Genomic DNA, 14,523 nt, shown 5'->3' with positions numbered 1-14,523 from the left:
TTTATTTAAAAAAAAAATTATAATTATCAAGACTTGCTTTTGCCCTCAATAAAAACTATATAAAAATCAAATTGGAATAGATAGATACCAAGCTCGTTGAGGTCCTCATTCTACCAAATAATTAGGCACTTGGGAGTCCATACCAATGACAAGTTCATTAACATCCTCAACTGCACGTATATATTATTCTATAAAAATCTTTAGTTTCATTTCACCAAATTAATTATAAGGAACACACATCATAAATAAGAATCTAATTCATCACAAAAATGGGTCGTTACCATTTTGAAAGGTAACATTCATTTAGTCGCCGAATCACAACTAGGAGCTGTAAATGAACCGCACCAAGCCGAAATTTTAAGATTTTAAGTCGAGCTCAATTTGATATTTGCCTAATACTTTGTTAATAACAATTTAACAGCATATACACATATATTTTTTCAATCTCTGACATTCAATTTGAACCGCACCAACCACAGTTTTGAAAGATTCATGAATGTGCCTCAAAGTTTCTTGATCCCTATTCCACTCAGGCGTGGAAGCCTTGACAAAATGTGCATAGAGCTTGTTGTTCGCACAAGTTACAGAAATCAAGCTGTGTGCGCCAACCCCGTCAATCTCAAACACATAATATAGACGCCCTTTATCGTCATTCCTTTCTGCCGAGCTAGCTCACGTTTTCTGCGGTGGCAATAAGATTTTGTAAATCTACATCCGACAGAGCAAGATTGTTCAAGACCGAATCTTTTGGTGCCAATTTCCCGAACCCATCAAGGAAAGTTAAGTAAACCTTTTCAGTCTTCTTCTTGGGGTTAAAGAATTCACTGTCTGTTCCGTTAGTCCCCTTCTGAATCTTAGACACCAGCTTTTCCTTCCACCCATCTGGAACGTCATAGATGTACTCCGCGGAGGCTTTCTTGTCCTAGTTTCCGCCGTATCCACGGCGGTGGCGTAGTAGAGGCGGTAGGTTGTGGAGGAGTCTGCTAGTGAAGAAGGGTGGTGGTAAGGATTGCTGTGGCGGCTAAGGTGGTGGTTAAGTTGGTCAGGAGTGGTTTTGTGGGCGAGATGGGGAGGTGGGTTTTTGGCGGCTACGGCGGGAGTGGTGATTTGAGGGTGGCGGTGGTGGAGGTGGAGGTTAGGAGGACGGAGTGGGAGAAGATTGTGGCAATTTCGGAGCTTCGGCAGCGGGATCTTAGATTAGTGGTTGTTTTTGCATGAAAGTTATGGTTTTCTTATTTTTTTTTTATTCTTCGTCCAATACATGGGATTGAATATGAGGCAGCGACGTGTACACAAGTAATAATTTTTAATGAAACAATTCAAATTATATGGAATATTTATATAATCCAAGATTAAAAAAATTTAATATGCGAATATCTGTTTCTAATAGTAATATTTTCAAAAAAAAAAATTAAAATTATTATAGAACATTTCAAACCATTACTCTACTTTATCGTATCTCTAACTTCACGGTGTATGATTTCTACATTAAATATAGAATATATCTCCAATCTGTTAACTCTAAAATGAATATTCACGAAATACTATCTATCATTTTATTTATAACAATTAAATTATTTATAAAATGTCTTAATTTTAAATTTATTAAAATACATATATATAATTTAAACTTGAATATAATTACTTTTTTGTTAAATAATTAACATATTCGATTTTCTTATTTATAGAGCTTAAAATTAATCATAATTTATTTTTAATCTAATAATTTTTTAAAAAAATATTTATATTATCATTACCTGTTATTTTATTATCTAATTTTTCAACTTCTTATTATCTTAAAAATCAAACGATTTAAAAATGGCTATTTTAGCATTGGATTTTGCAACCCGATGGGGGGCAGATATCCCATGCGCGAGGATAGCTGCCATCCTGTTCATGAGCCACCGGTATTTCTTTAATTTTTATATATAATATTATAAGTTTTAAAGTTTACTAGTGTAACCCACTGATATTTAAATAATATAAAGTAAATAACTTAAATATAAAATTAAATAAATTATTTAATATGATTGAATTAATTAAATAAGTAAAATGAATGTATAAATTTAATATTTTGATTTAAATATAAATTTATAAATTGATATGTAGTGGGATAAAATAGTTGTTTTAATTAAAATGATAACGAATATTAGGACTTAAAGATTAAATTTTGGAGTCGATGGATTCTAGATTATTTTATATTTAATACAGATTAAAACAAAATAGTGTTCAAGATCACAATGTGCCCATGCACGTATGGTAGAAAAGAGATAAAGTAAATAATAATATATTTACATTGATTAATTATGATTACAATTGATATTAAAATTAAATTATGATTCTTAGTTTACCCTTTAATCCTTATAATTTGTAAAATAAAATTAAATAATATAGCTTAAAATTATTATTTTTACATTTTTATATTATATATTTAATTCTCTTTGTTTTAAATAATGTATGAATAAAATATTTTATAATGTTCCTTAAATTTTTAAAAAAACAATAGTTTTAATTCAAAATAAATGCATACTTAATTTTTTCAAAAGTGCTTAATATTTTCTATAATAATATCTAATAATATTGCATTATCTCAAATATAATACCATACATTTTTAGTTATTTATTCTATTTTTTATATAAAAAAAATCTTGTAATATTTATTTTCAATTATAAATGTTACTTATTTTTATGATATAATATAATGATACGTGAAATAAGTAATTTTGGAATTTTGAGTTATTAGATAGTGGGAAAAAAAAATCACTAATTAAAAGAGAGTATTGATTATAATTGATAAAACTTCTATAAACACGTGATAGAATATGATAATTAATTAATATGAACTCTAATGAAGCTAAGTAAAGGCAACTTAATAATAAGTAAATATGATTAAGGAGTTAATATTTGCACTCTATTTTGTGTTATCTACACTTCACTTCATATGTAAAATATATTTCAAAATTACTAATAACAAAAATTGGAGTGTAAACATGAAATCTTATATGATTATTCTCTTATATTTTTAAAAGTTAATCAAAAAGTTGTAAGCATTATTTTGTTACAGATAAATTTTCATAATCAAACAGGGTTATACTAGAACAATCGGTCGGACTTCCTGTACAACTTAGAGCAAACTGAATCCAGCGAGTCATACTACTTTGAACACAATATCTGGTCTTTTCATTTTGAATTGAGCTCCGAGCCTGCTAAAAAATATTAAAACCCGAATTCAAATGCGAAACTCTCTCTAGTATCATCGGCCCCATTCAGATTTCAGCATCCCCCATGGTAAATTTGGTGCACACCACAATTTCAGAAGGTACAAAGCACATTACCACGCTTGAATGTCTTCCAATCTTCCTTTTTCTTTTTTACATCTTTTCACATATTTTTTCACAATATTAGACAAGGCAAAGAAAAAAGTTGTAAAAAAATATCGCCTGGCTCGATTCCAACTCGTATTCACAGAGTAAGATCTAGCCACGAATTGTTTCAATGCCTACATAAATGACTAAATTGTAGCGCATGTTAACCCTTCAAGATTCAGATCACCTGAAAAACTTTACTAAGTAGAGCAAAATTATGGAAAGCCATCCCCCTCCATTTGCGTCATCTCAGAGCGTGACCATGTATACCATGACTCCAGGTGCAGCCTTTTATATCGAGTGAAGAAAACATAGTAAAAATTGCATTTCATTGCATTGGACGCCCCATCAAAATGTAATTAGACAAACTAAGAAGTGCCAGAACTTCCATTCGCCTTAGATTCTGTTCGAACATACGTGAGGCTGCGGGTAGTAGAAGGCGGAACAACACTGATAGAGGCCTGATTTGAGGTCTCAGTCAAGGTGGCCCCTCTCTTCCACTGAAAACTCCTAGCAACGGGTTTACTAGGTATGCGAGACCTGTATGAAGTGGGTATACCTCTAGCAAAAGGACCTCTGCCAAATCTTGGAACAGCAAATGGGGATGCTCGAGCAACTCGGGGCCATGTAGTAAGAGAGGCAGCTTCAGGTTGAACAGAATTTTTCCTCACGATCTGTGAATAAGCATACGTAATACTGGTCAGATTCATTTAAAACAAATGTGAAATGGGAGAAAAAGAAGAAAAGGACCATCAGCCAGTTTAACAGTCAGTTTTTCGGAAAAATGCTACGAAACAGATTTTGCTTCAAGCTGGCATTGGAATAAACTGTTTGTTTTTAAAATTCTATAAAATATAATCTCATCTTTCAAGCGAAACATGGAAAAAAGAAAGAAGAAGAAAGATCTGTGCTACTATAAAGTTTCAAATTTTAATAGGAAGTAACCATTTGCACCTTAGATTTGCATATTTTCACTTTTTAAAAATAATACAAATAAATAATTATTATCATAATTATTTCGGCAAGTTTTAATTTGCATCTTTACGTATACACATCGAGGGCTTTAATCACTAGCTTTTCATGATGACTCGAACAATCTATTGGAAATTCCAACATTTATTGGATGAATTTCATGGCCACCTGCTTGCTTGTCTTCACGTGCAGGTGGCAACTCAATTGTTTTGGTCAACAAAGAAGTTTTTCATGCAAGCTTTTAGAAAATTAGCGCACATCCACCCAATCAAAACATCATCTTCAGGCAACAAATAAAATTTCAGGCTCAACAAGTTTCTACTATTTTTTTCTATAGGAGGAACCGAATTTTCACAAAAACAAAAACAAAAACAAAACAAAACAAAACAAAAAGGGAGGGGGGCAAGAACCAAAACCAACCAAGAAAATGGAAACCAAACAAACCTGTGACAATACACGAGAAATATCAGAGACCAAACAAATAATTCATCATGCAACCACAGAACTCAAAAGGCCAGACATTTCTTCAACTAAATAATTGACATTAACATCCTTCAATCACTTACCTTGAGAAACCGAGACATAAAAGAGGTACCATCCAAAGAAAGAGCATGCTCGGCAGCTTCTTTTCTTATGAATTCTATATAAGCAGATCTGAATAAGCAATGCACTTCAGAATCCCTTATAAAAGGGGTGAAATATATATATATATATATAAAGAAAAGGGGTAAAGATAATGAAATGATGCATCCAAGAAACCTTACCCTTTCGGTTGCCCAGTGGCAGGATCGGTTAAAATAATTACTTTCAGGACTTCTCCAAGCTTGTTGAAGTGTCGTGAAAGACTATCCTTGGTGGCAGCAAAATGAACCTAGTGTAGGGAAATGGAATAATATGTCAACTACAAAGAAAGGAAAAAGAATAAAGACTCCTTAAAAATCAGAATTTTACAATCAAGATTCGGGTAATTACATTGCTAAGAAAAATGGTTCGAGAATCAGCATCTTCTGTAGGCCCACCTGTAGAATATAATCCTGCATCCATATGTTCAGATAAAAGGATCAATAATGCGGGATCTAAAAATCTAATCATTTTAGTGATGGCAAGGCGAATCAGGTGTGCATCTTGAGTTCCTGATTTAAACTTTGAAAGTAAAACCAGGACAACAATACCAAAAGCACATAATTGCAAGCAACCATCAGTTTTATCAAGTAAAAAAATGACTACAATATTGAAACCACATAATTTGGAAGCGACCTTAATTTTTAAAAAGTAAAAAAATGATGCATATGCATTTGTTTTGAAAATTAAAGATGCACGAAGATGGGGAATAAATAAGGCTTACCAATTGGTGCCGGAGCCGTTTGTAGTTCATGTTTAGGATCCATACCTGGTTGTGCCTACAGAAGAGAAAGCAAGAAGACATGGGTGAATATGACAACTTTAATTTTTCCCTCTACTTTTGTGCCCTTAGTAGGCCTAGTGTTTCCGGCAAGTCAGCCCATTATGACAAACAAAAAAAGGACACAAAAACATAAGACATTATTTCAATCGGATATCTTACATGTCCATTGAAACCTGCTACAGAGTTGTTTCCCTTTGTCATCCATGCTTCAGATTTAGCAACCAAAGCATCAGTATCTATGTATTCTTCAAGATTATGCATCTTAGACCCCTCCCTAGCATCCTGATATTGCGGAAGTCTCAAGGTGTTCATGTTTGCAGATGAAGCAATCTTTAAATATTCACTAGGCACATCCAAAAGACGATCTTGATGTGCCCTACGTGCTCTTCCTTCAGAATACTGAAACTGTAAGTTCTCTGCCAATTTTCCTCTGGATAAGCCTGACATATTAGTGACTCTTGGCCCCATCACATCATTATAATCATCATAACCTACACCAAAATCGGAAGCCACAACAGGATTGTCATCGAAGGATGAAGTACTCCCATCTTGTTGCACCATGCCATGATTCTGTGGATTATAAGTAGAACGAAAATCCTCAGTTTCATTAACAAATTCTGTTTCATCAACAATATCTCTGAATTCTTCTTGATTGATAGTGTTTGAAGCAATAGTAGGATGATCAAGCCTATCAAACACATTACGCAATGGTCTATCTTTGCTCAGATCTTTCACTGCGTCTGTTGCAGCCTTAATAGCAGCTGACATGTCAGCACGCAATCCAGTCACTTGTCTAGTTCTCCGTTGATGTTCTTTCGGTGAAACATCCTCTGTCGAAGTTGAGATAACAGAACGTAGGCGTGTGAGGGAACATTCTGCCATTGAATTTGGTGGCCTAGAAGTACCAACAGCTTCTCGTACTGCAAACTGCAACAACCTTTTTGGGGCACTGATGGTTTCTTGAGAAATTTTCCTCTGCCAACGTCAAACAAGTGAGAAAAATGGAAATAAACAAGGGACTGCATATCTTTTGGCATATTGAGCAAGGATTATAAGCAAGAACTACAGCTACATGAAGGATGGAAGAAAAGGAATGAATAGCAGCCATAGATTAAACAATTTATAGGTCTAATAATAAAGAAAAAATGTCAGAGCCCATGTAGAAGTTTTCCATCCAAGCATTATGAAAAGGCAGGACATAGCTAATGAAATTAACAATGACATCAATCATAATGAAGCTAGATCTCGGGAAAATAAAAGATGCAAAAGGATCTTGAATGAAGTCATTTTCATACAAAGGAAAAACAGCTATCGTGGTGAAGATGTGCACAGAACTTTATTACTAAAAACTTGGACCAAACATGTGATGTCCGGGGACGAAGAAGACAGGGGAGATCGCCGATACCATGAGGTTGCACGGAAGATGAGCAGCTCTTGGCAGACTTCTAGGCAAAAAGAACATGAATGAACCGATCTTACACCGGAAGAAGAGTGATTCCAAAAACTGTTCAGATATGGACTGCGCAGTTAAAGAGAACTTAAAAGATTTAATAGGTACTATTCATATCAAGAAGGTGTATCTTCTTTTCGGCAGCTCATCATATAACAACTCCAAAATTAAGTGTGATTTGAGTTGGAGCAATTTTGGGATGAGTGACCCCCCAGAAAGTTTCATAGGGTGCATGTGAATGAGGACATAAGCACGTAGAAATACTCGTCTTGATACACTGAAGACAGTCATCGAATATGAGGCATTACAATTGGTATTAGAGCCGACCTCTCCTAGTACGGTGTGGTTCGGGGACGAACCAAGTGGAAGCTGGTGGGCATGTGAGGCCCAGGGCCGAAGAGGACCGGGGTGATCGTCGGTGCCATGAGGTTACACGGACAATGAGCGGCTCCTAGCAGGCTTCTAGCGAAGAGAAGTGAATGAACTGATCTTACACCGGAAGGAGAAGGATTCCAAAAACTGTTCAGGTATGAGACTGTGCAGTTGAGGAGGGCTTAAAAGATTTGATAGGTACTACTCATATCAAGAAGGTGCATCTTCTTTTCGATAGCTCATCACATAAGAACTCCAAAGTTAAACGTGCTTGAGTTGGGGCAATTTTGGGATGGGTGACCCCCTGAGAAGTTTCCTAGGGTGCGTGTGAGTGAGTACATGAGCATGTAGAAAGACTTGTCTTGATATAGTGGGGTCTTGATATAGTGGGGACAGTCGTCGAATATGGGGCGTTACAAAACATTTCACAGGTGCAGAAGTAAAAACCTTATCATGGATCCAAGTAACATAACATAAAACAAGAGAATTCATACAGAGTAAGACCTCTACCTAGAACAATGGTTCCAGGTATCCTAATTTAAAATCAAGACAATATTCAGTCGACGTAGGTTGGATTATCAATTCTATAATCGTAAAAAATATTTAAAAGTTACAAGAAGAAAAGGAAAAAACTTTTGCAAAGGTGTTTATATATTATGTTTTCATAGTCGATGTATTGAGAAATGACTAATGTTGGCTAATTATCATTGGGAAAAAGAAATAGAAAACAAAGTGGTTCAGTAAATATTGAGCAAAATCAGGTGATGGGTTTGACATCAACAATAAAGAGTGTTTGAAATATTTGAAGGATATTCTTGAAAAATAAGGCCAATTTTTTTTCCATAAAACAAAGGAAGAAGAGTGGAGAGAGGAGAGAATCAACCAAACATAATCAATGACTTCTAAAATTAATTTGCTCTTGAAAATAAATAATAATTCGGATAAAGATTTTTTTCCACGTTAAAGTATAATATTCATCACAAATTGAATATTTTTAAAAGCGAAGACCATTTTCAGTTCATGAACCATGTCAATTATCTCAATTCATCTTGTGATTATTCATTTAAGCTGAGACCATGCCATTCTGGGAACATCAGTCTGTGTTATTGAATTATGAAATGTTTATGTATCTTGTGCTAATACTGTGGGTGAATCAATTTTCATTAACCAATAACAGTTGAACCAAGAAACATAGAATAGATATTTCACACATACCTGAATTAAACTGACCTCTAACATGACAACATTTCATGTGTAAAATGGAATTAAAATCCATAAGCATATGCAGTATATTGTTCAATCAGTTGCATAGATGCTGATTACATCCAAGGTTTCAAACAACAGAATAGGAAATGCCGCTTTGCTTCTAAATCATTAAATCTTACTAGGCTCTTTTGTGCATGCAGTGAATCAGAACCTGAGAAGGGTTAAAAATATTACTCAAGGAGCTATTTTTGTTTTACTTCACTCTTTTATTAGTCTTAATATCTTTACCTAGACAAGGACTTTGCAATTAATTAAATTAAGATGAGTAAATAGATATACAAACTAAATAATGCTAGATCATCTAGCCTATGCATTGGAGCAACAAATTTAATCTATTCCAGCTTCACATAACTAATGTTATAATATCTAAATAATAATAAACCAAAAATTTGGGGTGCCATGGCAGTAACTCTTCAAATTTTTTATATACGATTCTTAGTCTCTTTACAACAAAGTGACATCCTGATGTATTTAATTTATAGCAGTAGCTTTTTTACTCTGGTTGAATTTCTTTTTATCAAACTAAAAGATTTTATTCTTAGACTATATGGCAAGCAGAATAGATGATACAGAGGTTTCTTAAATAACTATCTCAAAAAAAAAGTTTCTTCATGAGGTTTACTTTATATTGATGTCAATTGGTCAATTTTCAAATAGTTAGGTACAAATGATCTCTTTTACCTATTGCATATTTTACACATGAGCGTACAAACCATAATGCTGCCATCGGAGGCATCTTTTTCACTCTACTTCCCATATTAATCAAAATCCCATTTTGTTTATATGGATTCAACTGATTCATCAAATCCCTACTTCCTACTTCAAATCATAATGAATGGATAAACAAAAACTCTGCAAAAAAAGAAAAAGGAAAAAAAACAAGTCGTTATTTCACCATCAGGAATCAACATCCTGTTTAACATTTAAACAATATCAATAGGCCATACAATACGAATCATCAGAATATTCTAAAACATGTACTTCATGCTAATTTTGTGCAGACCACTACACTTTGCCAAAGAACCAAGGAAACAAAGACACGAACAAGAAGATACAGTACTGGAAACTTGGAGAGTATAATTAATTTCTATGTATGGACATAAAGAAATATGCATTTATGGGCTTCCAAAAGGATACATCTCTATAACAATCTTCCCACATGGCTCCATTATAGTCCATTTAAACACAATCACTGTCCACCACATGACACAGTTATAGAACGAAGAACTTAGCAAATTATCATGGTTAAATTTAAAGCGTCCATAGCTACCAGTCAATTGGTAAAGTGAACGTAGATCACAAAAGAGGGATGCAACATATGATGGAAACTCTCAAAAAAACCCAGTCCAAAATATCATATGTAAATCCTATTTCTCAACTTTAGAAAGAAATCCAAGAATTTTCAACTTAAAAAAGCAAATTGAAAAGGCTCCAGGCAGCAAGGAACTTGGAGGGGAATAAAATCACCTTTCTTGGACGTTGCTCCTCAGTTTGCCTTCTTTTTTTCTGTGTGATTAGCCTAGGTGAATAAGATAGTTTAGTTTGATCAACTCTGTGACGAGGGTCATCCTTGGAATGCACATTCTCAGCCAAAGAGTTTCTAGAAAGGGGGATCGCATTTTCACCCTCGTCCGTCACTAAACCTTTCTCTTTCCAATTGTAGCGTATTCCAGATGTTATATCAGAAGTTCTTTTCTCAGCTTCGGATGAAGTATGCTGCAACTCTATTTTTCCAGCTTGTTTCCCTGCTGAGGACTTCAAAATAGGGGCTTGATCTGGATGAAGTGCCGAAGGTTGCACATATACACTTAAATGAGATCCTAAATGATCCCATAGCCTGAGTAAAACAATAATATTAATGAGAATGGTAAAATGTTCACTGTCAAGACAAACATTTATCAGGCAAGAATAATCTTACCAAGATACAAATGTGCCACTGTCGTCTCCCAGAAAGACATTTAACTCACTCTTTGCTTCATCTTTCTGCCTACCATTTTTTAACAAGACTATGACATATTCCTATAGCCAAATAACAGAAGATCAATAAACGGAAACAATTTGGCAGATTGGCATGACAATACATAATAGATGAGATTCAATAAAAAAAAACAGTGAACACCAAATTTTTACATAGTACAACACAGTTAGGCACGTGATTGCTAATGCAAAAAACCATCAGAAAACGATACTGGATCGGGCAAAAATATACTGAAAGCCAAGGAAACTGAAAGTGATCCGGATATATTAAAGTTAGATAAAGAAAAAGGGATTCATGAAAGAGAATTGCCTCTACGTGAAAACAAAATAGTAACTATCTCAACACAAGCCAATTCTTAAGCTGTTCAACCCATCCCTGTGCTGAAAAGCATGAGAATGTGGGAATGACTGGAATATAGATATATAAAACATTATAGCAGGAAAAAAAATAAAGAAAGGAATGGCTCAGCTTAATAGTTTCACTGAGTAAGTTGGTTCACCTCACCACAAACACAACAAAGAAATAAATGAGCAAACGATGCAGATATATTATCACAAATATCAAAGTTGAATGATCAAGATTGAACGGATCATGAAGATATTAAAGAACTCAAATGTAGGCAATACAGCAGTAAAATCAGTAAGAATGCACAATATATTTACAAAATCAGTTTCAAGTTAGATCAGTGCATGCTGCATCACATTAAGTTGATCGAAGATTTCTAAACTAGACATGCAATCATTCTAAATTTCACCCTATTTAGAACATCGCTTCAAATTTTGAGTGATCAGTTCATGTCATGACCTCTTTCTACTAGCAAAAGATGGACACACAAAAATTAGAAACTTGTCTGACTGAGCCTCACCATTTTTCCTCATCTAGCAATAAGATGGAGAAAAGAAAGGGAAATCAGAAGAAAGAAAATATGAGCACTAAAAACCAAAACTACAAAGAAAAGGATGTGCATGTATGCAGTTCTTGGTCATTTATGCGTTAAGTTCCCAGAAACTTGAAAGAAAATATGCATTATGTAAAGCAAATCAACCAACTACGATTGTCCACCGACCAACAACTGACTTCACCAAAGAATTTAAAAGAACAGGAGGTGTGACAGAGTGCAACAATGGAAAAATAAATGAACTACAAACCTGATAAGAAAATGAATCGGATAAAGTATTAAAAAAATCAATTGCATCTTTTCAAATTCTCATGTGTCATGCACTGTTGCACAACTAGTCATCAATTCCATTCACAACATGGTTGTTTTATTTTCTTTTTTATTGTGTAGTACATTGTTTTTCTTGAACTGTGCGATGGAATGACTGCCTTTAGTGAAGAAGCATTTTCACTGCTGTTCATATAAATGCAAATTCCTCTGCAGATTTATTTACCTATTTCTATTTGACATAGACACCATAATTCAGCCTACAATGTGTCACACTATCAGCAACTACCAAATACAGCTCTTCTCCTGAAATACCCTTCCAAATCTATTCTTAACCAAAGTACCAAATATCAATATTAGGTCATCAATGCAATAAAAAAACCTCAAACAGAAAACGACAACCTATTGGACGGGTGGCCTCTCAACCTTACTTATGAGTCACACTCCAATTGACTGGGAAGCAAACTTGGGATGCAACAATTAATGAGGTGCCACATTCCACATTTGTTCTATAAAACATTTAGCACATCAATGACCTCGAAGACTGATCAAGAATCAATTTTTTTTAAACGCATAGCAAGAAATCTCGACAATGAACCGCACGTGTTACAGGTTTACAAAGAGAAACAAGAAAAGACTGATCATCAGCAAAGAAGGTGACCCGAAGATTTAAAAAACAACTGAAGCAGCATCATACCACAAGAGTGTCGTCAGTGTAGTCACCCATAAACTCCTTGAGCTTCTCGTTGATTCTCTCTCGAAGCCGTGCAACCCCTTCGTCTGAGAATTCACTCCCAAATGTCCGCTCATTTCTCGCCATTAAAGTCCACTCCGCAAACAAACCCAATAGCGTATTCCTAAAACCCTAATTACAACTACAATGAATACACTTCAACGACTTGATTCAGTGCCCAACAATCCCCAACCCTCCGTCCAACAGAAATGAAATGACACTACAGACAACCGGAAAAGAAAAGGCCGATAGTTATTAGAAATTGGGAATGCGCTGAATCGTTCCACAGATATTGATTAGGGCTTTTCATTTAGAAGTAATTCAACAAAAAAATTAATTTTGAACAAAATCAAGTTTAGGGATTTCGGGGAAGAGAATCCAGAAGCCTTATGCTGAGCGGCAGTGAAAACGGTTCCAAAGAACCCCGTGTCGATATGTTCTTTCAGTATCTAATCACTCTGTGATTTTTTTTCCTTACACCGTCGCAACCCCAACTCTTCGGGTAAGTATCATAAATCATATTAGTCAAATCTTTTGTCCCAGAATAGATGTCTAACAAATCAACATGTTGATTTGGAGCATGTTGATTTGGATTTTTATTGATTTTAATATAGAACAATATTTGTTTTAATGATATTTTAAATTTTTATTTAATTATGACATTATATTTTATATGCATACTCATGCAAGCTGCATAGATAAAGTCTTTGAATATACGGTAGGTATCATTAGGTCTGTCTCGCAACGTAAGACCATGAAACTCATTAAGAAGTGTACCGTATATTCTAAACATGTTCTTAGTCGAATCAGCCGCTTAAAATAAGGATAAAGGTCGCTTGAGCTTGAGAATAACATATGTGATGTAAACATCATGTTTCATTGGCAAGGACATGGAGATGTCCATTCATACAGATAAGTGATCATATCATGATGCACTGAACAAGTCTCCTCAGACTGTCCAAGTGGTTCTCACTTATCGAATGGAATTGTTCGCGGTTTTGGTTGTACATCATTAGTCCTTTGACATGGGACAATGTAAGGGCTATACATACTAGCATGCACTTTGATCTGTTTGCCGACTCCATTGAGGGTCATCGGGTGGCGAAGTTGAGTGTAGTTTCGAAATACATAGGAGCAAATGTATTGTAGTCGGATATTCACTGTTTACCTATAAGTAAAGATATCCTATGTAGTCTGATGAGTTAATAGTGCAAGGAATCTCTGGTCAGAATAAGACATGTACAGTTTGGAAATGTGTTTCCTCTTTTGCACATACCATGATACTGTTACTCAAAGATAAATCACATCGTTATCGAATTCATATGCAGTTCTCGATAAAACAATGGTTACAGATTCGATCGAGATATATGTGTTGAAAAAACCGTACTATATGCTAACCATAACTTAAGGTTGTTGCCTGCACTATCACATCGATACCTAGGGGATCATGAGACGATGCTACTAGCCACTCTTACACCGCTCGTCCTATGATCCGATGGGTACATTCAAAAATAAGATTTAACATTTTTGATTAAGGAGTTGATGAAAAGAATAAGGCTAACTAGGCTAAGTCCAAATAAGAATAAATGTTATTTTGAATAACATGGAGTTGAGAATCCACAGCTAGCTGCATCCCTGAACCATTGAGGGTAACACTAGTATCGGACTCTATGTTCCCGTTGAGAAAGTCAAAATTCAAAAAGTTGAATTTGGCGACTATAGTTTGACGGAGATCAAACAGGATGCTTATAAAGGAGTTTATGAGCTGATTTCTTAATATGTAAGAAATCAAAGTTAGCATAATTGCTAATTAAGTC

At 34.6% G+C, this 14,523-nt stretch overlaps 1 protein-coding gene and 1 pseudogene across 1 annotated transcript; both read right to left on the bottom strand.

The window, feature by feature from the left end:
- Positions 1 to 414: 414 nt before the first annotated feature.
- LOC140811220 (thylakoid lumenal 19 kDa protein, chloroplastic-like) lies at positions 415 to 3,594 on the bottom strand (annotated as a pseudogene).
- LOC140811837 (uncharacterized) lies at positions 3,362 to 13,230 on the bottom strand. The gene is made up of 9 exons (XM_073169934.1): positions 12,671 to 13,230; positions 10,749 to 10,849; positions 10,298 to 10,667; positions 5,902 to 6,717; positions 5,683 to 5,737; positions 5,310 to 5,371; positions 5,102 to 5,208; positions 4,904 to 4,991; positions 3,362 to 4,039 (listed from the first exon to the last, which is right to left on the bottom strand). Exons 1-9 carry the CDS (start codon positions 12,791 to 12,793, stop codon positions 3,734 to 3,736), a joined length of 2,028 nt encoding a protein of 675 aa, XP_073026035.1. The 5' UTR covers positions 12,794 to 13,230; the 3' UTR covers positions 3,362 to 3,733.
- Between the last annotated feature and the right edge of the window lie 1,293 nt (positions 13,231 to 14,523).

Source organism: Primulina eburnea, chromosome 14 (genome assembly GCF_022965805.1).
Source record: "Primulina eburnea isolate SZY01 chromosome 14, ASM2296580v1, whole genome shotgun sequence".
Taxonomy (NCBI): domain Eukaryota; kingdom Viridiplantae; phylum Streptophyta; class Magnoliopsida; order Lamiales; family Gesneriaceae; genus Primulina; species Primulina eburnea.
The sequence above is the reverse complement of the archived record's forward strand: the minus strand, read 5'-3'. Positions and strand labels throughout refer to the sequence as shown.

Coding starts and splice junctions, on each gene's coding strand:
- LOC140811837 (XM_073169934.1), bottom strand. CDS start 12,793: ATGGCGAGAAATGAGCGGACATTTGGGAGTGAATTCTCAGACGAAGGG. Junction 6,718..10,297: donor AGGAGCAACGTCCAAGAAAG/GTGATTTTATTC, acceptor TGACGTTGGCAG/AGGAAAATTTCTCAAGAAAC. Junction 4,992..5,101: donor GCCACTGGGCAACCGAAAGG/GTAAGGTTTCTT, acceptor TTGCTTATTCAG/ATCTGCTTATATAGAATTCA.